This window comes from Zerene cesonia, chromosome 16 (assembly GCF_012273895.1).
Source record: "Zerene cesonia ecotype Mississippi chromosome 16, Zerene_cesonia_1.1, whole genome shotgun sequence".
Classification (NCBI taxonomy): Eukaryota; Metazoa; Arthropoda; class Insecta; order Lepidoptera; family Pieridae; genus Zerene; species Zerene cesonia.
The window spans coordinates 3,270,101-3,297,403 of NC_052117.1; the positions used below are offsets into that span (position 1 = coordinate 3,270,101).

Below are 27,303 nucleotides of genomic sequence, written 5' to 3' on the forward strand. Positions count from 1 at the left end.
TAGGAATATCGGGATAAAAAGTTGCCTATATGTTATTCCAGTTGTCTAGCTGTCTACTTACCAAATTTCATTGCAATCGGTTGAGTAGTTTTTGCGTGAAAGAGCAGCAAACACACACACATCCTTACAAACTTTCGCATTTATCATATTAGTAGGATAAGTAGGATTCAAAATGTATGTATCAAATGCACACCTTTACATAATAACATGTTATAAAACAATGATGCTTTTGTTATTCATATTCAAATAATTTATGTCATTACATACATAATATGCTGGTATATTACGGTATGTTTTTTCTTGAAGTTGGCAGCTATATATGACTTGTTAAAAAACAGTTTCTCAACATTAAACTACGTTGTGGTACATGCTATGGTAATGTGAGTTATTAAGTAGGTCCAATATGAATCATTAACAGCAAGTCCCGCTCCAACTGCACTTTTAATTAGCATACAATACCTATGTTAATTAGTTCAACTCAAATATTATTCATATCATAGTCATCCTCATCCAAGTAGGTTACAAGCTATAATATCCCTACTAATAGTATAAATGCGAAAGTAACTCTGTCTGTCTGTCTGTCTGTTACGCTTTCACGCCTTAACCACTGAACCAATTTTTTGTAATTTGGTATGAAGATGAACTGAACTTGGGAAAGGACATAGGATAATTTTTATCGCAAAAAAATGGTAGAAAGAGTTGAAATAGGGAGATGAATGAGGAATTTCATTGTAACGTTTTGTAATTTGGAACAGTAACAAATATTATCAAGTATGAAGTACCTTCTTTCATCTACACCAGATCGATTTCCCAGGCAATACAGACTAAACGTACCAAAATTAAAAAAATAGTTGGTATTAAACAAAAGCTAGCTAGCGTTAATATATTCTATTTCTATATGAATAGTTAAGAAGTTCATACAAATTATGGCTACATCAGTTTAATTTCCATTCATGTATTAAATCACTCAATAATCCAATGTCTACTACAGTTTATTATCTCCAAACATAAGCTTATATTGCTCTTAATTAATGCCTGAAGCGATTTCACCTCGGGCTTTTATCTTTTGATTGACCTGTCGTTCGCTACGCATCATCACTGTACTATGCAAAAATCCGTGTTGAACCCGTCACGCAAACTTAGACCCTTTCCTAACACATTAGATCCTATTTTCGCGTATACTGTTTTGTCCGACCTACGATATATTTGTATGCTGTTCATGTTGATATAAGGGAGTAAACATGTGCGTTTGACTGAAACAATGTGTAGCAATTTTGATGAATTGATTGGAAAACGATGAACGTAAAATTTAACAACAGATTTAAAAGCAAAACTCAACATTTGCTGTTTATACACGACTAAAATGAATATATACTTACATACTCTAATCACTTCAAAACGTATAATATCTAAGACAAAATTAGGTTATTTATCAAATATATTTCTTTTTAAAGTATTGAAGGACAAAAACCCTTTTTAAAATACCTACCGTAAATAGAAATAATACGAGGAAACAATCTTCAGAGTGCATCATATAATAAATATAAATACAATTTTCTTCACACTGGAATACGTGACTCAAAGATAATTATTAAAAATGGGCATAGAAACAAGGGTTCATAAAAAAGTGATCCAACTACATAAAGGTAATTGAAAATAGTTCTAAGTAAGGGCGACTCATGCTTTCGCGAAACCGGGAATCCGTATCAATACAAACATCGATGATGAGTCAATATCGTAGAATTTTCCTCTTCTCTTATCCAATCAAACTTTTACTAAATAACCTTGTTATGTCTTAAACCTTTGTCATATTGTTATTAACAACCTATAGTAATAGCTATTAAACTTAAATGTTGAAAAGAAGATAGAATTCTACTGATTGTATTTCTACCCAAAAATTCCGAAACGTTATTACCCATTTGACATAACATTAAAGCAATTGGTACTATGTAGATTAAACGAAAAATTGTGTAAATACATAGGTAGGTACTCTAAGATTTTCTGTATGCTATGCAATCATTAAAATGCAGCAGAAATTTGTATAACATTGAGAAACCTAGATACATTTCATTCATAGTGTCAAGATGGACGTTAAAACACTGATGACGTGAGATACAATAGTAGGTATATAACATATTTAAAGAGCATTCATGCGATACGGTCACTTTAGAGCAATTAGTGACGGCGCCAATTGGCGAATCAATGAACACGACATCGGCCACACGCAATGCGACTACGATAACAGCTGATAACATACTGAAGTCGACTAAGAACATTCGCACATACGATACATGCGTTTCTTCAATAACATTTTAAGAATTTTTTTATGTTTATAATTGCAGTTCACGTTTCAAATATATATGTTCATATTAACGTCGACCATATTGTGACGCTATTGCGTCACAGTCGTTTCTCATTCGAATTTCCTATCTCCATATCATGTTCGTGTTTTGTTTTCGGGATAGTAGCCTACGGCATCTTCGAGCCCTCTAACTATCTCTACAAAAACGTAACACTATCTCCGCACAAACAGTGGTTTTGTCAAGACATGAAAAAAACGACAAGCACACATTTACACTATGTATATTAAACTCGAAGGAATGGTTTTGTTACTGAATCATACAAAGGTCAAAAAATGGATTAAATTTGGTACACAATTACAATAATTCACCAATAGGTATATATATTTATTTGGGTACGATATTGTAGATGAACAAAAACATGAAAAATACTTCCTTTGTGTATTTGGCTTTATCCTCATACAATGGATTCGCCTTCATTTTAAAAGTTCGTTTGTTTACAATCGTGCACCTAATTATACCTACCCGTATTATTTTGTACGTTACGCTTCGGAACAATTATCGGTAGTTATAGTGCGAAGGCGTATAATTTCAAAGTAACAGTTAAAATGAATTAGGCTCAATTATCGCATTCATAACAATACATCGACACCAGTTTGTAAAAGTGAGAAATCTTTCGATTCAATAAAACGCAGACCTTTTTCATATAATTATTTGCAGAAGTGTTCCAAATACGAAACTTTTGAGAATTAACATACAAAATATAAATTAATAAATATTAAAGAAGTTATTGCGCAAAAAAACAGAACTGTTTAAAAATTTGTTACTGTTAGTATATTGTAATTAATTATTGCTTACTAATAATATACAATATGTGAAAGTGTGCTTGTTCGCCTGTCTGTTTCTATAATGCATTTTTTTTTAATTTGATATAACTTTTGTGGTTCTGCTGGAGTGATATAGGCTACATTCAGCTACGTTCAAACATCTCATTTCCACAGGAATATCCTTTGACTACACGGGCGAATCCACGGACGCAACGTAGCAAGATATAATATAAACTGAAAGTATTAATACATTTACACAATTGAATCATATCTCAGTCACCAAGACAATAAAATTATATTAAAACACGCAGACTATATTTAGTTATGAATTTTTTGTCTACCTGGCTACCTACGGGAGGACATGATATCAAAAGCATTGTCGTACACCCACAAGCCATAGCTGTCAAATCGTAAAACCCATTCCCTGCTATATAATAGCTTTGACACTATCAAGCTTGCATGAATGCAGGTAAAACAAGTAATATATATCGTATTGATATCGAAGAGAATGTGCATAGTGCATATTTGCATAACAAATACTATAGGGCCCCGTTTGGTATCAAATGCACGTCCATACGAGCTGTGCTCGCCAGACCGTAGCCACCACTTTCAAACACACCCAATTTTAGTCTAGAGTTTCTTATAAAATTTCACGCTAGAAAATGCTGACAGTATCACGTGTCCGTTAACGTAACGCATTACATTTTATTCATGATAATGACCGACAAAATCTCACGCGATCAATAGGTATATCATGTACATAATTGCAGTTCATAAAAACTGACGCATAGACATCTCACTGCATTACAATGATTAAAAAGTTTAGATAATGTCAATTATCAATCATAAAAAGCTGGTTTCACGAAAAATATGTGTGTTGTTCTTAAGTATGTACTGTTTGCTAAACTGTTTTCTCATTCCAATTAATTGCTAGAAATTAAACGAGTCTCCATATATTTTCTATATTTGCTTATTCTTTACAATGAGGCAGTCCAATAGCGTATATGTAAAAAAAAATCATGTCAATTTGTAAAGTATTCAATACTACCCTACTTTCCACTATCGATCATGTCATTATAATTGTATCAAGCCTAAAACCGATAGAGAATTCATTACCTAAATGGGCGACGTCCCACGGGATAGAAGATCCGTTGTCGCCTTTGGGATCCTTTCTCCGAGACGAAGTTATTGTAATGAGTGCGACGGGGATATTTATGCTTCGCCATGCGCCCTGAATACACAATAAGTAGGCTCAGCACGAACTTATGCCCAAGATCAATAATAATTTTAGTTACATCGAACGTAAGCGAAAGGATTCAATTTTCGAGCCACGCACGTGGTGTTCAATGTACCGAACATTTTCTGAATCGCAGTTCTCAGCTGGATTTAAATCACACAATATTCGGGATTCCAATAAAGGAGATATATTTACAGCGATATTTTGATTTATAAATTAACGTTAAACGGGTACAATATATATTATTATTTGAAGAATTGGAATAGTTTCAATTGATACCTAGCTAGCTAGTAGTACTTTATAAAATCGTGTTTTGATTGAAATATTTAAAAATTCAAAACATTTATCTTTAAGATATTCTATGTAACGTATTGTTCAAAGTATTTAAAGTAACACAAAAGCATGTGAACCAATGTCCTCAGAAAAGGGAAGAATTTAATAGCCTCGAGGTTTATGAAAAGGGGCTTTGGATTCCTTTGTGAATAGTGTAAGATGTCCCCTTGCGGAAGAAAATTATTTTTCCCGTAGCCTCTATCTTAGTATCTATTTGAATATGGCAATTTTTCTAATGGACAAGCGAGACGAACACTCATAAATATATAAACTGAAGACAACTTGAACTTATATATTATTATTTATTATTTTAAAGTTTGTGTTGTATAATGGTATAAGAAACAAGTATAAGGAATTACCATATTATATTAGCATGACCAAATACCAAAACAGTTTACCAATAATATCTGTACGGTGAAAACAAAAGCATCAGCTACATTACGGAGAAAAATAATCGTTATATACCAAATGCGAACAACGTAATCAGAGATTTCTACTTTATCATCTTACGAGAAATTATCTTTCATTGCATTAAATGCGTTTTCACTTTCATCGTCCATTCGCCACCTTACACCTCGCATGATCGCAAAATTCTACAAGCACATAAATTATTAGTATTTAGTATGTTTTGAATAATTGTCGAAGCATATCATCCTTTAGATATAGACTTTAACAGATTTATGATTTGAAACTCTTACGTTAAACATTTATTTTTTTATTTTTTAAATCCCTAAGAGAATAAGGTCGCAGTGCCGAGTTCGCAGGACAATAATATAACAGGGAAAATAAATACATAATAAACAACACAAGAAAGTAAATGATGAACGCATATGCAATTGCTTACAGTTTGAAATTTTGGTAATCGAGGTGCTGATTAAATATATTATATCTTGTTAAGATGGGGAACAATAGAATTTGGTATTATTTGCTAAAATACTATTTTTATATTTGTGTCGATCTTAACCGCTGCTCAAAAGATTTTAACAAATAACTGAACCCAAAGAAACAACATAAATTATGATAATTATTTAACACACGATTATCTTTCGAAATTGTTACATCGTTACGCTGCAGTCGTGATGATTATTAACAGGCACATAGAAAAGACAATGTAGTACAAAGCAGTAGAGCTAGCGGTACGGAGAACTAAGAAAAGCCTCTTTGTTACGGAAAGAGATTTATCTGTTACTACGTACACAGACGTATGCTTCCGCTGACTATATGCTATTCAATTGCATGTAGAATTAAGAAATTCTTATTTGGAAACAATTGTTTTAAAACGAGTACTTTAGGACAATAAGTAATTGTTCCATTTACTGTATTTAAAATAACGATGCACCTAAGCTATCTAGTATTGTCTCATTTATAAACCAATGTTTATAAACAATACTAAATATTATAAAGAGCAATTGTGAATTTTTGTTTATTTATAAATAATTCCCTTACTACACCATACTCCACTATCAATAATATATTCGTCAGCATTCACATTATCTTCATTTAATTATTCACCATGTAAGCGATCGGGTACTTTTTGAATTGAAAATATATTTGAAATGAAAACTATTTTTTTTTATCACCCGTTCTCTCTCTGTATATATATGCTAAATGAGTGACAGACGCCATTGCTAGTAGTAGCTAAAATCATAATAAGTACCGTTAAATAAAAAACAAAACAATAGCTTGTTGAAATCACACGACCTTGGATTCATTGCTGAATATTTCGTAATTAACAAACTAAGACAAGGCATTCGTTGGCTAATGTTCGGAAAACACAATGTGATGTAATAAAACTATTTGAGCGAGGAACCACTAAATAGGGCGATAAAGCCAATGTTAGTGACGTCAAATCATGACGCGATAAAGTTGTCCCTTAATAAAACCGGTAGTACTAAGAGCCAGATTATAAGACAACGTCTTATCAACAACTAAGCCTGCCCCAAATTGAGCAGACGAGAATTATGGACAAACTTTCTATCGACTGCGAATAAAGATAATGAGGATTCTGATTAGATAAATCCCGTAAACATTGGTACGGACCCAACGTTGACTAATAATAAAATTACGTAAACCAATGAATCAACAGAGCACGATTAATCCACTTTCAGTTTAAGGTTAACTTGTTTAGTTTCAATAATCACATTTAAAATATTCATAGTAAAATTGGAAACTAAACTAATCGTTTGTCGTATTTATTAGATTCAGAATCCAATGTTTGTTAAGCGTTTTCAGCTAATAAAAGTAATATTAAGGGGCCCGCCGAACGGGAGGAAATGAAAACGACGAGAGAATGAAATTGGAAAACTTGTTACAAAATTACTCGAGATGAAAAAGAAAATAAATAAAGCCTAGAAAAAGTTGAAGGTACGTGCTCAGATAAGCTCCTCTTGTTTACCTGGGGAATAATTTATGATGTTTATGTCCGTACATTCGGATTAAAAACAATAATACGCTATAGTTATATTGGGGATATTCACTATGACATTATTTTTGATTCATTAAATAATTAAGTCGAAAATTTGTTCACATAATAAGTGTTCACTCAAGAATACAAATTGGCTTATTCAGAGGGATTAAGCGAGTTCTTATTAAGTATGATGGATGAAATATTACATCGCAGACTCACCTTTTATTCCAGTTTCCGATCTCGGCGTAGCGGCGGCCGTTAGAGCATCCGCTCCTCCTCACTTCATTTCCTTTAAGCGTCTGCACTGAGTTCCCGTTAGGTGTTAATATTCCGTTCGAAGTATTATTGTTTCGCTCCCGGTTCCTCGGAAAAGTTCCTGTGCTAGAGCGAAATGTGCCCAGCTGCGGAGGCTCTTCCAGCGAAAACTGCTGAAGTGGAAGAGTTACGTTTCCACTCCAACTCTTTCGATTTACGGCGAAAGTTTTAAACGTTCTATTTCCATTCGTCGGAGACGGTGTTGCACCACAAAAACTACTTCGGTTATGGCTATTCTTTATGAACGAGCTGTTCTGCAACGCGATCTGAGGCTTGATAGGCACCAATGGTGACGCCTGGTCAACAGACATCGTACTTTTAGTAAAAGTAGACGCAACCTACTTTTTCTATCTACATTTTGTCTGTAAAAAAACAAACCAGTTGTTAGAATCGCGAAGTTGTATGACAAAGATAAACGGTACCATCAACACAGTTACATTTCCCTCGAACGAATTAACCTAGCTTGACACTATTTAGGTCAATCATGAGTCATGTATAATAAATTAAGCAATAACTCCGCATAGCTCTTACAATGCAATACAATAATAGACTTCACAGACAATAAAAGTTTTTAGCAGCAAATAAGATTTATTTACTTCGAAATACATTATTCAATGGTCGCAGGAATGTTTATTCCTTATAACAGGAGCAAAGCACCAACATTGTAATGATTTGCATAAATTGACATCGTCATTTTTCGCAGCTCTCTTCTTCGATTAGCGGCCTATTATTTAGAATTCCTGTTTTTGTACCAATGGCAATCTTAAATTGTTGATCCGGTTTGAGCATTGATCTGCGTATAAATACACTCGTAAAAGTTATATCGAATCCCGAATTTAGTTGAATAAACCGTAATGCAAACGCATAAATACTGATTGTATAACGTAAACAAACTGGCTACGTATATGGCGATGAAACATTATGATAGAAATACTCTAAGACAGTAAGAGGATGTTGTAAATAATCGCCGGACACCGTTATTGTTATCAGGGTTGTTGCAACTAATGCAACAACTAACTGTTAAACAAACGTTAATGCTTCCTTTTCTCTTTGTAAACCACTTTTCAATTTGTTACGCTATCGTTTACTGCAGTAGAGTGGTACTTAAAATAGATGGATAAAAGCTTGGGTAACCTTGAGATCTATTGTGGTTTATCTAGTTCATTTAGCATTGTAATCATATCACTCATTACGCTAATTACTGTTGAAATTATTATTTTGTTAACAATAGCATTCCTGTAAGTAGTATGTTACCATAGGTCTAGAAGATTTTTTAATATTTTTATTTATGTGTGACGCGTTTTAGTTTAAAGGCCGTTAGGAATTTTTTCGAGCACTTGACCCACAGCGCATACAAACATATTGTGGCATTTTGGTATTTTTCACATATATGATAAAGACATACTTAATGTAGTTATATTAATAAATGACCAATATTATTAGATATTCTATCGACAATTAAGTATAGTCGCTCAACTTTGCTTTTATTCTACTAGATAGAGATTAATTTTTGGATAATTTAAAACTAAGAAAAGAAATTCTCGTACACGCATGAAATTGCTATACATATATCAACCTAATTGATATTCCACAAGGTTCAACATCTGTTTCTGAATTTTGAAATAAATAAATCTAAATAAATATGAAATGCTGTAATTAATAATTTAGAATTCCTCATTGATGAAATCAAAATGAAACCACCACCAACTACACTTAAAATTTCTAGAATGAAACTACTTGCAGTCTTTATAAGAACTTCCGTAAACTTGCATCTGACATTCCAATGAGTTAATCCATCTCAAGCAGTGTACTCTGATGTAACCTTTGTTAAGATGAGCTTAAATCTTATAATCATTCAACAGTGAAAAGATGTGCCTAATATGGTTACAAAAAGCTAACAAGATTGTTCTGACCCAGTCTCTGGTGCGGACACAACCAATTTGCATCTTGACCACTCACGCGTCAACATCTTGAGGTTATATAACCATTGTGTCATAACTGGCTGCTTATATAATTTCTCTTTCTTTACTATTTGCGCCGGTAGTAAGTTTAATTTGTATCTGTTTGATGTATCGTATACTGCTTGATAAATAAATTGTCGAATAAGTGTTCAAGCTGCTCCTTAAATAATTCAGATCAAACCATTTTTGTTTGATTGGATCTTCCCATGCTTCATCCTTCATTTAAAGAAATAAGAGGGCTTAAAACCATCCTTAAAAATCAGACGTGAATGAATATTAATTTTCTAAGTTAACGTCGTTACATAATTTATAACTATCGAAGCAATCAACCTGCAATTACATTAATCTTTCACTGCTTGAACTTCCTGCTAGTGAACATAGACGTAACTGCAAGTTCTTGCTCCGATATAATATACACAGGAACCGTTACTATCATTTGATTGTGTAAATATCAGGATTTGTTTATCTGTGGAACCGTTGTTTTTATCTTTATTAATATATACTTACTAGCTGCACCCGGCAAACGCTGTTCTGCCTTACTCTTGTCGTTTAGTGGTATGAAAAATAGATGTTAGCCGATTCTCAGACCTACCCAATATGCTTACCAAATTTCAGAGGAATCGGTCAAGCCGTTTCGGAGGAGTATAGAGACTAACATTGTGACACGAGAATTTTATATATAAGACAATTTCCAAAGCATCACCTAGGTACTTCATATTTGTTGCTTTTTCATAAAATATTGGCATTTTCTACGCTTGCCTTTAAAAAAATATTCAAAATGTTGTTCTTTAAAGTTCTGTGAGAAGTACTTATACTTTTTTGTTGCTTTCTGTAAGCACGTTCAATTTCACAAATTTAATTTCCATTTGGTTATCAAACTACGCGTTTTGCATTAGTCATGCTCACATTCAACGGTTTCGCAATCCACTACCGAATAGTATTATAGCATAATAATCCAACAAAAATAAATATCTCAGCGCAGTCGACCGTTTATCAAAGATTAGATTTAGATTGCTTAACCGAAATAGAAGAAAAATAATATTTTCGTACAAGCTCTTGTGAGTTGTTTTTGTTGGTTGGTTGTAACTTTCATAGAGTTAAAATATTTATGGTCGTATTATTTTAGTCCTATAATTAATAAGTAATTGAGTAAAATTGGTGATATGCGACTCGGACTCGCAACACTAAGGCACATAAGCTTAAGAACAAACGCAAAAAAAATGCTCACCCATCCAATTTATGATCGTACCAACCAATATTTTCCTAATTTTTTTTTTGTGTTTGTTGACAGCGGCAATAGAATACATGCTTCTAAAATTTAAACTGTTTAACGGTCATAGTTCATTAGGTACAGAATGCAGATAAAATTTTAAGTTTATTTAAGGGTCCAGACATAATGTTATTCTACAAGGTAAGCGCATCATGTATCTATGTATCCAACTGTATACGGTTCAGTAAACATGTTTAAAAATGACGGAGGCTAGACGTTACTATCTGCATGGACAATTCCTTGAAGCAGCGCAGTCTGCGCACGCGTGAATTTTATAAGTGTTGCGTACTCACCACAAGCCGACTAAAAGCATAGGGTTGAATACTTGAGGTTTTCTTGGCGCCAATTGAAAACGTATCTACGCACGTAGTCTCTGATGCATTTTATGTTGATAATTTAGTGTAGTAAGAAGTAAGAACAATCTTTTTCAAAAATATTCGAAGATAACAAGAAGAAAACTTGACTTTTGACTTAGGGTTTACGATGAAAATACCAAACAGATTGTTTTTCATTTTATGGCACTTAATCTTGTCAAATGTTTGGTCTTTTTCAATTCACTATTCACTATTCACCTACTAAAAGAAAGATAATTCAGTTATTTTGTTACAGTGAAATATATTATAACGATAAAACGTTCATAAGTCAAAGTCAACAATTAAATAGAAATCCACAGGATACGGGATCACACTCGGCTAAGCGTAAATAATGTAGAAAAGTCAAACATTTACTTTATTATTCTTATTTATAATTAAATACATCAATCCTTTTTATTTGCTGCACCACGTTGGAGCAAAACCGGTTGCAGTTTAATAAATTATATCTACTATATATTTTGATGTAACATGTTTTTACTTCAAGTACCAAATACAAAGTGAACCCAAGAAGTGAATTTATTTCTAATGTAATGGAGGTACAATAAATACTTAAGATACACAGTAAACTAAAAGCAAATAGGTAGTATTATCGTACCTACATGGTTATTCGTTAAGAAAAACTGAAAAAAAAACGATGATTACAAGCAATAATCGAGTTGTTAGCAGAAAGTTTTTTTATCGCATATACCTCGCACCAGTTTACTTCACCAGTCAAATGTGGTTCAACAACGTGTTTGCAACCATCTGTCTGTGTGGTTAGCGAGCAGGTGCATTCAGAATTTTTTAATGCATTATCTAATTGCAATCAGACACTGTTATATAAGAATTGTATCATTTGATATGCAATGTAAAAAGATTAACACGAAAAGCAAAAGAAATATTCAATAACAATGAAGTAACAAATAAATTACCATCTTAAAAAGATCCGGTATAAGCCATTGTAAACTACTGAAAACAATTTATTTGTGACAATTTGAGTCTCAATATATTTGAAAGCCGCTCCTAGTCCACGGTATAGATCAGGCTAGACTAGACTGCTAGGTTAACATGATTCATTCAACGCTATGCGACAATTGAGCTATAGTTATGTTTCAAGTTTAATAAACTGTGAATACGCAGGTGCTATAACATAAATCTCGCCACAATTTATATGAAATAAGAAGGTATGCACATTAATACTGCTATAAACATTTAAAACATACACATAGTATAAAACGTGATTTTTATTCGCTTATAAATAGAAAACAATATTATATCTATAAAAAATGTTATTCTCTCTTTATTTCTATATTTTTATTAATTTTTATACGAATTGAAAGGATTAGATTTTCGTGTAGTTCTATCAATTATTTTAAATTTAAAATACTGGTATAATTTTTTTTTTTTTTTAACGAATATTACGATAACCGAAATTCAGAAAATTTGATTTTGGTCTCCAGACAACTTTGCATTCGTTTCGAAATAATATAATCACATTTTGACATGAATAGAAATCATAGCACAAATTATAGTAAAACTGTAAATGACTGTTACATTTTATACTTCAGATGCTATTTATGGCTGACTAGACATAGAATACATAAAATTTTTACTGCACACTGTTTGTTTTGAACTTTCGTACTTTGTACGTGAGCACCCGAAGTTTGCGCAATATCTAAGTATGTAATAATTATATGACTAAAAACCTTTTATTATTGTGATAGCTTGAGTAAAAATGTATGATAGACATAATAGTCATATACCTATCACTATTTATTATATATATTATAAGACTGAAAGAAAGAACAATTTTAATAGTGTAAGAAATTTTGAAATGTGAATTATACAATTTTAATGTACAGCTCTATACGCATAGAATTTATTTGGCTATTTATAATAATTAGTTCTCCAAAATCAGACATGTCGCAGACATTTATTCAACAATTAATATAAACATCAAAACAAGAAACACTCATCAAAGTATTTTCTCGTGTTTGATTTTACGCGAGTATTATACACTTAGAAATTAAAAACTTTTTAACGGATTTTAAACGCGATTTATTCATTATATTATTAACCCGACGTTTCGAATACTTTACAGCGAGCTTGGTCACGGGGAGACAGGGGGGTTTAAAACCGTTTAAAAGGTTTTTAATTTCTAAACACTCATCATATAGATTATTACATTTACATCATATAGAAGATACAATGTGAATAGTCATTTTATGGGCGAATTACTACGTATTTTCTGTTGAAGGATGAGCCAAGGCGAGTTGTGTAACAATTCATTCATCAGTCGTGACTTACTTCGAGTTAGTTTATCAATGAACGTTATTACGACTTACGCCAAACTTGTAATCTTGTGAATATATTTCACGCTCTAATTAATTATTATTCCGGTAATGTCGGTGTCAATGTCAAATTTACTTAATTTTTACATTAGAACACTTACAAATGCGTTAAACTAAACTTAAGAATAAGGAATAGTATTGGTTATATGTTATACGTTATTCAAACGTTTATTCAAATTAGTTTGATGGTGTATAAGTGATACAAGTGGGTTGCCTGTTATTCGTAAATAAGTAAATATCTTGTGTTTTTATTACTATTATAATCTATCAGAAATTAAATATATCTCAAACGAAAAATGTGTCTATAAAGCTTATCCCCATTTTAAATAAGCAGGTAGCAAAACAAAAGCAATTAAACAAACAAAAAAACTTTATAATACCATAAACAAGCGAAGCACGTTAATAATTCAAACACAGACTAACGAGTATATATTCAAAAATTGTGTGAACGTGACGAATTTATCAATTGGGCGCGACCAAACAAATTGAATAACCAAATACGGTATTTTGAGCGAAAACAAAACAAAGTTGACAGCTATATGGGTCCTGAGGCCTCTTTACCTAAGTAAAGAATATCAACTGGAGTGCTTATCAGTATTCGAGTCACGGCGCACGCAGGAAGGCAAATGCCACAATGTGTTTCGCGACATCCGACTCTCGTCTAATATTTCTATTATTGATACTCATCGGACCCCAATCTTGTTTTTGGTTGATGAAAAGCCCACGATGTGTTTAATGTGTGAATTTGAGATTGTTATCATTTTGTAGAGAATTTACGTACACACGAAGGTTAGCGGGACGTGTTTAAATTACGTATGGTTTTAGATGGGCAGTAAGTTATTACGAATTAATCTAAGGTATCTACAATTTTCGGTAAATATACGTACAATTATGTACAAATAAATAGTTATTGTAGCCCACCTAATAAGGTATTCTGTACAATGTTTAAGGAATTAAATAAAAATTTTGAATTATAAAGATGTCGTCTGAATAAAAAGATGACAATGACTTTGATGATGTTAAAAGAAAGGGGGGGAAAATGTTAAATAATGAAATCTTAAAAGATGAATTATCATTATCTAAATCGGTAGATATAATCTGCAGATATATACGCTCGTGTTTCCCCAAAAGATGAGAACTTTCAAAAAATTATAACACAATTTGTTAAGCGATGAAACTTGCCGGAAAAGAGCTTGCTATTAATCATTGAAAAGAAAATAACGAGACGCTATTCTCATCTTTTCAGAGAGCATTTATTATTCTAGGGAGTTTATTTTTTCAAAGCTTAACAGAGATTGAGAAGCATTATTAATTCGTTTGTATTGTGTCTTTATTGTTAAAATAATAGTATATTTAAGTATACTAAAACGAATTGACACGTCAATTATTTATATGAATGTATGTATACTTTCAACATTTCAAACGAAAGTCGATATTTATTTAATGCAATATTCATGACTGTATTAGATGCTGCATTTATATATTTATAAAAAACTGTACAAAGTATAAAGGATAAAAGCTTTATAAGAACTGTGGTGTAGATCGTCGGCGTATTGTCCAATTATTTTATATAGCTAAGCTTTTGTGTTCGATATAAAACACATACTCCTTTTTAACATAATCGGGAAAATAAACAAAAAACTGCTTAACCAAAAATGAAACGTGCCGTATGTCAACCGTGCCTTATTAATATTAAAGACACTAACAGGATCATTAAAACCAGCTCTCATTCTCAGAATTTGGCCACATCGAGTTTCGGCCGGGAGCTCTGAGGACAGACCGCTATGTGCAATATATGGAATGCAGAACAATGGGCATCGTTGTTCCGGAACGACCTTAAATGTACTCATTAGCAAATGTTCCGCCACATCCGACGGCGCCATTAAAAACTCATGAAAGTGTGAAAGACCAATAAACGCTCAAAGAAAACGTTTGCACGCAATTAAACAACCAAACATAACCACCTTAGCGAATCTATGTTAATAACTCAAATATTATTGTGTATTCGATACAAGAACCTTGATTGCGGAGTCATGGCATTTCGTAACAATCGGACATTCCATCGCGGCGCAGTGCAACGCCCCTAAGATAGACCTGCACAGTTTACTGATTATAGTAACTTATAAACAACTTATAGATTCAGTAAGACTCTTTTAATGGTGATTTAGTTCTAGTGTTCTAACCTAGTGCGACTTAAACGGCACTTAAATTAAACCCGATAGACAAACACGTCGCTATGGTTAATTAACATTTCCTTCTAACGTTGCTTTCAGGAAGTGTCTCATCTTTGCCTGCAGTATCTTGTAAATGAAACGTTGTTGCAAAATTATTGACAACACGTGCGTAAAGTAGGCCGCTTGCGTAATCCGCAGTGGCAACTAGCATTTATCAAAGATTGTTGCCCTCACAAGTTAATGTCTCAAATAACTAACGCGCCTCTCTCTAACGGTACAAGACGTTTTGCGCCCGCATTGTTTTGGCTATCATTTATTAAGTGTATGAAGAGGACTAAGGAATTTTGTCTGTAGGTTTTTTGCGTGAGAAAACAGAACCATTTATTAAATAAACAATCAAGAACGTATTCTTAATAAATGGCTCTGTTTTCTCATAATATTGAAGAGTCATTATGCTAGAATAATAACTTTTTGTTTGCTTTATTTGCGTAACGAAGGCAATTATAAAAACAAATCAAACAATAACGTTAACATCTAAGATAAGGTTTACTTATCGCTTATTATCTATGCTTACACAATTGCTAACGATTTGTTGTTTCTTTTTGATCATAATTTCAATGTGGAAGAATAATTCTCGTATTTCAAAACACCAGGAATAATTTTAATATCCTATTATATATAATTTTAATAGCCTTAATATCTAAAGCTGATGATTTGTTCCGCTGTAGTTTAGCTTGTAAGGGATTATAGCTCCTATTCACAATGGAGGCCAATAAGAGATGATAAATTGTTAATGCGAAATTCGTCAAAAAACTAGTTGCCAATACAAAATAGGAAGGGGGAAGGCCAATGTCAATGACCTACACCCCGTGGTCTTAACAATAGAACACAAAAAGGGTCTTATGACGTAACAATTGGTGCTCGATGGTCAACAAATGCTGATAACGTATTAGAGCTTGTGAGTTTTGACGCGTGCGCAATTCTATATGCACCGGATTTCATTACAATGGGTATTAAATTGATTTATTGCCATAATCATGTCATAAAAATAAAAATATTGATTATTACTTGTTCAATCTATAATTCATTTGATATGAGTGTTATTTACATAATATTAATAAAAAAACCATCAAAATCATATCGAAAACAAGGTTCGATTCAGAAGTTACAGTTATTCCTACCAATTCCTTTACATAATAATTGTGTTCCAGGGAACAAAATCAAATTTGGAGCGAATTAGGAGTAATTCATATTAGGGGTACGGTAAACCAGAACTTGGGGACTATGCCGATCAATTTCAAGGGTCCCCTTTCCTTGTATTCAAATCCCTTTTTGTCTTTCATTTCATACACTCATTCTGTATAGGTGCCTGTCAGTTATTGATCAATGCACAAAAGGTGATGTGTAATTTATTGCAATAAAATACTTACCTAGTTGGAATCCGTAGTTATGTTAAAATACGTATTTATATACAATACGAAAATGAATAATCTACCGATAAGAACATACTTCATACATTAATTATTTATATTCTAAATAATAATGAACTACCTTCGTGCATTGCAGACGCATAACCAATACTTAAATAGTCGATAAGTCTTATCACTGCTGATAAAGCAACTGTGTTGATGATATCATTAAGGACATTCGTATACGTCTATGAAAAAAATAAAATGAACGATTCCATAGATAACTAATAACAAAAAAATGTAAACAAAATAATACGTACTAAAACTGTTGCATTCACTAAGCAAAATAAAACACTATAACTGAACAAGCACAAAATAATAACTTGCAAAAATTACCAATGAACCCGCGAACTTTTGCACTAAACACAATACGACGATATCAAAAATTTCGTGTTGAAATTTGATATGTGTACAACAAAAACGCAACGGTCCACAACGCACGGCGAACGAAAGGCAACTGACGGCTATGCCGGCAAATTCAGTAGCTAGCTCTATCTCTTTCCAATACGCATGTCCGGAACTAGACCCTTGCATGCACTAAAATAATATTTACCCTTATAAAAAAATACTGATTACATGCACAAGGTCAGATTGCAACATCAGCCACGAAACTTGTTTTGCACCTGGGTTTTTGTATTACTTAAGGTAATTTAGGACGAAGGGATTTTAATTCGAGCAAAAAGTGTACCTACCTGTTTCGATTTTTTGTGGGTGATGATAAAATCAACAAATGTTTTGAATAGCAAGCGTGTCAGGTGAAACTCCTTTAATTTAAAATTATGCAAAAATAACAATGTTCCTTTTGACTTATTTTTACTTATTTTACCTGCTTTCATTACCATAGTTACATAGATGCGCTATTATAGATACTTACGAGAAATCACGAATAGTCTATTACTACCACAGATAACATAATACTATACTAGTAATAACTACATTATACTAAAATTAAATACTTAAATACATACCGTATTTAATATTAATATTTCCATACCAATAAAATTACTTGTTTCCTGTAAAATTCAGATAAAATACCAGGGTATTATGTGAGTATATCAAAACTTTAAAACTTACTTTTTATACGTATTGCACTTATAATTTCCTTCGCAATAAGCGAATGTTTTAATAAGCGTAAACGATTAACATTTTTTGTTAATTACCGATAATAGTTAATTTAATGATGCCAAAGCATTGAAGCAAACTTCAATTTACGGCATAAAAGATTGCCATTTTGCCAATCGACATTTTTTATAACTATCATATAAAATGGTTAAAGATTTCTAAACTGGTTTGGACAATTAAGTGATTTTATAGTCCTAAATATAAACCTCAGATGCTACCCAATTAGGGAAAAAAGTCTATAAAGCAAGTTCTGCATTAAGATTTGAGTCCCATAATCACTCGGATAGAAAATTACGTGTAAGGGAATTCTACCGCCCTGCAAAAAATCATATTAACCAAACATAGCCATAATTCTAATTACAAAATTACCAACGATAATCCAAAGTACATTAGTAACTCTATACTTTCATGTCACTTTCACTAGATATCGCATATGGGACTGCAATGAAAGTGAACATTGTCACCGAGTCAATTACAATACACAATGGGAAGTATGGGAGAAGTCCACACTTTCAATATGTAGATTGGTAAGGCTAATTTGGAAATCACGAATGATCCTACAGACCTAGCGAAGGTACAAGAAAACGTAGCACGATTAATCGTATATTTATTTTTAACACTTATAGCTATTCATGATTGTGTCGGTTCTTATTAAGCTTTTGATCGCGTAGAAACTTGTCACCGTGGTCTTAAATGATTATTTCCCTTGTAAAATAAACATACCCTACTTCTTACTATCCTACTAATATTATAAATGCGAAAGTTTGTGAGGATGTGTGTGTGTGTTTGTTGCTCTTTCACGCAAAAACTGCTGAACCGATTGCAATGAAATTTGGTACGTAGACAGCTGGACAACTGGAATGGCATACAGGCATCTTTTTATCCCGATATTCCTACCGAAACCGCGGGGCGCAGCTAGTTAGTAATTAATATCACTGGCCGAATTTAAATAGTGGAAGTATACATTTCTAAAATTGCGGGAGTTAAATTTATTTTCATCTACGTATTAGTTGGCAGGACCTAAATACATAACATAACATTAGTTAATGTTCATATGAACATAATGAACAACAAATTCTTTCGATTAAATTTATAGTACTAACTATGAATATATCTACGAAACTTCTAAGTTTCAGAGACATGTTGTAGAGTGGTTTCTAATCTGATATATCGTCCCCTGACTATATTATGTACAAAAGGAACGTTCGCAGTGATATATGATATATTTATTTTATTTCGCTAATGGCGATTCTTATCTTAATAAGATTATATGTATATAGATATTCCTTAGAATAATGCAGGTTGTAGTTCAACATATTGTTCCAAAACAAACGCTTAAATCATATGTAGTAAATTGATGAGAACTAAGAAGTTTGTTCCAAAATACACTATAGAATATTTTAACTAAGAAAGTAACCTTTAATGGGGGTCTATCATATGTTTTATATGAGTGCAAGAAGGCATTTAAGAAACTTTTATCACATGATTTATATATATAACACCAATTACCGGGCTACGTAATTCTCATTGCTCACACTTGTTATTAAATTTCCTGATAGCTGTTACAGAGTGAATGCAGTGTAAATGACCTTTAACACTGACTGACACTTTCTACATTTTTCTAACTACCATAACATGAGCGCTAGTAGAAAATTACACTTCCTAGTCACTTGTTAACTTCTGAGTCTTTTAAGAAGAGGGCATCTCATATTTAGGAAATATAAATGACGTCTATAACCAAAATGTTATTATTTTAAAGTAATTATTACTGCAGCATGTAATTACTCAAAAGAATATCAATTAAATATTCATTTTCTTATTATTTGTTACAAAACTTAACAGCCGCGACGATATTGCGTTAAAAGTTCAATCACGAACAAGTTGACATTGAAGAGAATCGTATGTTATGTTAATAGCGTAAGTACGTCTGTCCTTGAATACGGGATGCGGTACACCAACTCTGCATACTACTTGGGCCTAGTGTCTAGTATCATTTCGATATTCGGTTGTTCTGGAAATACTAGTAAAGCATATAATTGTGACTCAAAAAAATATTACGAATTAAAGTAGATTAGGACGTTACAAATAGGTACAAATGTGGCGAATTCATGATTTCATTGTGCCTAATTTCAAATTTATTTTTTGTACGGTGTTATCAAATATAAATTATAAGCTAACAAATAATCTCCCAAAATTCCTTATGAAAACATGTTGAAAAACATTAAAAGAAGCGCGATTAAACGAGACTACAAACACACACTAGATCTGCATCCACCCAGTGTAAATAGGTATAGAAGCTGAAGTTTCATATAGCTGCAAGGCAAATATATTTTCCGAAAGCATATTTATATTGGCTTCGATATCAACATTATGTTGTTTATTAACAGGCTTATATTAACTTCACCTGTATGTTTGTATGCCTGTATGTTACGTTTAGGCTCTATTTTGAGTGACTTTAAATGGACAGATTTAATTTAAATTTCGTAATTATCAAAAATTTACAACAATACAGTAATTGAAATAGTTTATCTTGTAATCTGAATAAAAAATTTCCTCACGTGTACTCTATAATTGGGGAATAAATATATAATTACTTTTCACTAAACATCGCAAGTACTTCATTGTTTGAACTACAGGGATAATACTCCGCTTATAAAACATCAATGTAAAGCAAAGTTGCGTATATTTCGCTAGGGTTAAGAAGTCATAACTTTCATAATAAAGTTCTATGCAATAACGTTTCCGCACTTTACTTCTGTTTATCTGAGCAATTCAAATACAAACATTTTACTATGTGGGGAATGGAGAGGCGTTTATGATTATGTATGCCAATGGAATTGCCTATATTTTATTATCTTGTCATATACATATTCGTCTTTGAGAAATATTAGTTGTTAACAAAAATACAATTCTGGTTTAAAACCAAGTGCAGCAATTTAGAGAGAAGAAGATTTTTTGAAACGCTTTAAACAATAGTTTTTTATATAGGTAAATGAATTTGCTATAATCATTTCCAAATAATAACAACAAATAATTAAACTTATTGTTTGGTTTAAAACCATGAATAAGTTAACCTCTAATGTTAAAACTCTATCTCAGCTGCTATTCTGAAAAAATATTGTCGTCCATTTCCGCTCCGGAATTATCATAAACTGCCCCCATTAAGCCATAAAACGATAAATATGTTGTAAAACCATAAACGGAGGCAGCGAGCCATGTCATAAATTTGTAGAATTGGCGCACTTTGTAACAACTATCGTTACCCACTTACAAGTTATATAATAAGGAGGACAATATATTTTTTGAGGATAAAAACCTTAGCGTTTCGCCACCCTGAAAGCAGAGGTCGTTGACAGAAACTTGAAAATATAAATGCGATTATGGAAAAAGAAATGGGATTTGGGAACCGTCCACAATTTTTGTGGATCCGTTCTTTATGAGAAAAGGACTTTCATAAATGAATATTTCTCTGGCAAAAACTGAAGATTATCAGCATATTAGAACTGTAGGTACGAGGGTGGATAAAATTGTATTATTTAAATAAATGTATGGCAAAATTTATTACATATAGTTAAATAGGCAATATAAATAGATAGATAACAATCTTGAATCCGAATAAAAAAGCCTGCAGATTTTTTATTGGAAATAACTTAGTATATGAATCAAATCAAATCAAATCAAATTAATCCAAAGTTAGATTATAAAGTTTTTAGACATTAGAATAAAGGAAACTACATGTTTTAAGTATATTTTTAATAATAAAAAACGTGCGCAAATACAATTGTTACCTTTATACTTAAATTTCATTATGGGATTTGGACAAAAATTTCTGGATAATATGAAATAACATAATATTGGTGAATTAAAATCTTCATCGGTGAGGGTTCGAACAATTAAAAAGTTTTCATCAATTTGATGCGAATTACAAGCAAAGTTCTCCCTGCGTAATCAATACTTGATAAACTCTCAGAATTTTTAACAATTGATAATGAAATATCATATAATTTAACGACGGCAATAAGGGACGGAATATAAATTATTTTAAGTAGGTACACGGCCCTGGCATTACACCCCTCGGAAGTTTATTAATTTTAAGTACCAATAATATTATTTGAGCACGTATTGATCGTTAATGAACCTTAATTTAATGAACGCTTTCATAATTTTCCAATATTTTAACGAATTTATGAACAATTTTTTGTTATAATTGTGAGTAACTATTACCTAATTTACATTAGTAAGTGGGACTCCATTTATAATTCTAGAAAATGTTTTAAATTTTTATTTATATCAAATAAAATAAAATCACAATAGTGGATTGTATTGTAAATAATTAATGTAGTGTGAGATTCTGCTCAATACTTATATTGTATTATTTAAATAAAATTATCTTGATAAGTTTCCGTATAGGATAGGTTTAAAGAATAGTGGATATCGAAAAATAGTTCCTTGATATATCACAAGATTTATGTTACGTCATAAATGAGATAATAATATGTAATAGAATATTACTTATTATGATAAATGTAGAATGTCAATGTTTTGTTAAAGGTAACAATCATGTTAAATAATGTCCCTTATAAAATTTCATTAGCAAATTTCCATTATGAACATTTGCCGATATAAGAAGTTAAAAATATTAACTAAATAAAGGTATTTAACATTTCTAATCGTAATATAATTTATATTAACAACAATTCTAATTATCAATAACATTTTTTAACTTATACACTATGTCTCACATTTACTGTATTGTATGTTATTGAAGTTAAATGTTATGTATATATTTTAATCAATATCTAATATCAGTAAAAAACCTTATAGTTAAACGATCAAAATTGCATAGCTGTTACACGTTTCAGTACCTCTCATTCCAATTAAAGATTCTTATGAGTTTTATATGCAATGTAAAAGCATTCGATATTTGAGTAAAATTTAGCAATATTTATGGCTACATTTTTTTTGTTACAGTCCGACAATTTCATTAAAATCTATAACAATAACATAAAGCTGGAAAGTTTGTTTGTTCGAACGCACCAATCTTAGCAATTACGATTTCGAAAATTATTTCACCGTAGGATATGTAAGTAATCTCTGAGTGCTTTAGGATACATAATTATGTATCAATGGCGGAGCGTTTGTTAAGATACAAACAAAAACGAATATTTTACAGTACATTTTTTTTTTTTTTATGTCATAGCGGGCAGCTGAGCTGGTGGTTCGCCTGATGGTAAGCGACCACCACCGCCCATAAACATTCGCAAAGGTAGTACCTCTGCGAATGCGCTGCCCGCTTTTATGGGGTAAGGGAAAAGGAAAGGATTAAGGACTGGAAAGAAGGAATGGACTAGGACGGGTGAGGAAAAGGAAACGGGCCTCCGGCTCCCCCACTCACCGTACGAAACACAGTGGCATGCCACTATTTCACGCCGGTTTTCTGTGGGGGTGTGGTACTTCCCCGGTGCGAGCTGGCCCAATTCGTGCCGAAGCGTGCTCGACTCCCACATATAAATATTATTACATAAAATTCATTGGTAGTAACTAGTGGAAACTAACATGAACAATTTCTTGATTGAAAATGAACAAGAAACAGATTTTCTTCCCAGACAGTCACTTTATTTAAATTAGTTAATTTTATTACCACGAGAACGTAGTGAAGCGTCCTTAGAATATTCGCTTATTCAATAGTACCAACTAAATGGATCCTTTGTTACCTGAGAGTGAATTCATTAACAAACTACGTGTTCCTGAGAAATCTTAACATTTTAATTTACAGGAACTAGAATAGATCGTAACTCCTTTACATGAAATACTAAATTTGCTTGGACTGATATTATAATTTATATAATAGTGTATCATTAACTTAAACTACAATTTAGAGTTGAATGTTTCAATCTCTTTTAAGAAAAATTTCATTTTTGTTCATGAATATACCTATTCTGCGTTCGAATTGTTATGATAAACTAATTGTATTAAAATAGGCATTAGATAAATAAATACCTGTGTATACTTCACAATCATATATTTGAAGAAACAATTTACCTGCAACAAAGAAGAAAAAATAACTTATTATTATGCATTTCTTAGAATCAATGTTTAATCATTTCATAAAACTAATTAAAATGTGGCAACTAAAATCGAGCTTACAACTTTTCAATAGACCCCGTCGATGCATCAAAATGAATCGCCTGTCATTCTATTCATAGCAACGACGCGCATCCTATGCAGGAAAATAATGGGTGTCAGGCGGTGCAAAATTAATAACAGCAGTTGCTATTATTCAGAATAATATTTTTAATGACTATAATATTGCATGTTCCTTTATTGTAAATAAAGTATGTAAATCTCAAACAAAGAAGTAAAAATTGTGTACTCATATTATTTACCTAAAGTAATTGCATAATATAACATAATAATGTAGGTATACTCAAACATCTTCCGGAATTCCATTCCATTACACATACACAAACATATAAATATTATTTGAGGGTTTAAGTCATCTTACGTTCGGTAAAAATGTTTCAGAACTTTCCAGACTTCAATCGAGTTAAGTATTTAAATTGTAGGCGTTAAGAAAAAAAATCTTAAAAGCTATTAAAGTCTTAAGGCGCGTTTAATTAAAGCTGTCGGAGGCTGGTCACGGGTTGTCAAGGGGACGCCACGGTAGTTGGTAGACGGAAAAATAATAACGATCAGAAAGAAGTCAGACGAAAGAAAATTGCACCCTTATCTTCGCGTCCGGCTTTCGGTCGTGAGCCGCATTAAATTTTTCATACTATATATTTACTACGCGGCGTCACTCGCGTGGTACCCCAGTAAAAAGTGGGCTATGTGCTTATTCAGACTACAATCTATCTCTGTACCAAATTTCATACAGATACGATAAGCTGTTTTCACGTAAAAGAGTAACAAACATCCTTTATCCATACCCACAAACATTCAGGCTTATAATATTAGTAGGATATAGCGAATACATTTGTTGAATTTTCTATGAATAAAACGTTTTAAGGTTGAGTATTCATGTTTTGTCAATGGACTAACTCCCTACAGATATATGTGGGTTGGTTGTTTACAAACGATGATGTAACATGAGAATTGAGTATATTTATACACTTAATTAGGTAGTTTAACCGACTTCAAATAAACTGGGACGTTATCATTTTAACTGTATTTGTTGTGTATAACTTTTTATTGGGAGAACCGATTTTTATGATTCCTTTACAATTTGTTCTAATTCTTATATTTCGAAGGAGGTCCTTTTTTTGCTAAAAAGTTGCACAAATAAGTTATGTTAGGTTAGGTTAGAAACGAATCGAATATTATCACATTAACAAATAACAACTGTAACGCACAGGAGGTAAAAATGTAAACGTAACATTCAGTTTTTACCGTTATAAATAAACGTAAATAGATAAATAAATATGAAAATAATAATTAGTACCTTATATATCTATAAATGTATTTATTTATCGTAGTATGAACATATTTATTTCATTATATTTAACACATGCTTCGTAGAAAAGTGCGTGTCACTCTCAATATACTGATCACCATTTGTTTGACTTGGGTCGGAGAACTGTGAGACGTCTAATTGAAACAAATATTTGTCTGAACACTCCTTCGCTGGATTCGTATGAATAGCCATCGCATTCACATCACAAAGTATTTAATATTTTATATTTATTACGAAAGTTGTCAGGATTGTTGCGATAAAAATAACAGCAAATTGATATGTCGAAGCTTTTTGATAAATTCTAATACATACAATGCAATGTTTTATCTCATTCAATACAATAAAAAGGTAATCACTATATAAAGGACAGCTAGTTTAATGACACTCAAATATATATCTACATTAATGTCATAAAAAGCTTTAATACTGAGAAAATGTTGATTATCATAGGCTTCTGCAGTTCAGTATAGTTTTTATAGTAGTTTCCAAATTAAAATAACCCGCATCGAAATCTTTCCATCCGTTTAAGAACTAAGATGCCACAGATAGACACAAAAACATACACAGACAGACAGATAGCGACATCAAACTTATGATCTCTCTTGCTTAAGAAGCTTATTATCGTAAGCTTTAAACATTGCCTTTCTACTAACTCATACCCCATAACTATGTTATTGGTAGAGTATAAACAGATATTTCTCCTATTCCTACGATAGATTTCGGATTAATTTCTGAGTTCCATCAATATAGTCTTCAAATACAGACAGACGAGTAAATGCCCTAGATTCAAGAATGCCCTTAAAGAGCCTATTCACGATCAATCAACTTTACTGGCTCTGAGTGGCATTTAGATAAATCACGACCCAATTCCGTTGCTAACATTGCTTTTAATTGAAATTAATCAGTTCTCATTAACACGAATTCACAATCGTTTTTAGATGTACGAACGTTTAGAAATAAATTTGTCAATAGTGTGTATAGAAAAAATGAAATGTGACTGATGATATGGGAACCTGGAATATTAGTAAAACATTTTGATTTTATGGTATTTTTCAAACATACCCATACAACGATATATTTTCGGACAAACAGACGCGTAAAGTCTGAAACACACATTAGGTGTAAAAATTTCAGTTCAGTAAATGCGTTCATGCAGTAAATATTTTCCACAGTTTGAAATGTATGTACCACCTTTGTGGTAGAAATAATTTGAAAATAATTCTGAAAGAAAAATGTAAATAATGTTGTCCGTATATATATTTCAAACAATTTATTTTGATATATTTCAGTCATTACATTTTTAAGTATACTGAGACATCCTTTCTGAGAAATATAATGAATCTACGGTTTTAGGAGGTTATTGCAAGATTCAATTATAATTTCGGAATAAGACAATCTTTGAAATTTGAAATATAAACTTTATCAATAGATGGCCATTATTAATTTCCTTTCCTTGTATTATTAAGAGTCAAATATGTAAAACTGTTCGTGAGTTATAAAGCGAAATTAGTCGAACTTGGCCTTCAGAGCACCTGCCTGAAATAACTTAAGAAAGTTTCTTCACTTTAGCGCTGATTCTTGAACGAATATAAACTAAAATTTATCGTATAAATTGTATTCTAAACAACAAGACGGTGTTTTTCTTTAGTGTTAATTTATTTATTTATTTATTTATTTATTTATTAATAAACAAGTAATTTACAGGTTTTACCCCAAAGCATTACATGTTTA

At 31.9% G+C, this 27,303-nt stretch overlaps 1 protein-coding gene across 12 annotated transcripts in view; it reads right to left on the reverse strand.

The window, feature by feature from the left end:
• LOC119832992 (protein sprint) overlaps positions 1-27,303 on the reverse strand; it is a 162,629-nt gene that overhangs the window by 70,482 nt on the left and 64,844 nt on the right. For 3 of the 12 annotated variants that reach the window (XM_038356856.1, XM_038356858.1, XM_038356846.1), the window contains exons 1-2: positions 17,258-17,450; positions 7,324-7,781 (exon numbers count right to left, since the gene is read on the reverse strand). The exons of 6 other annotated variants lie outside the window; for them this stretch is intronic. In XM_038356856.1, the coding sequence (XP_038212784.1) occupies positions 7,324-7,730 (407 nt within the window). In that variant the 5' untranslated portion in view covers positions 7,731-7,781; positions 17,258-17,450. Of the gene's footprint in view, positions 1-7,323; positions 7,782-17,257; positions 17,451-27,303 lie in introns of those variants that run through there. 3 more of the 12 variants (XM_038356847.1, XM_038356857.1, XM_038356848.1) reach the window with 3 other exon arrangements.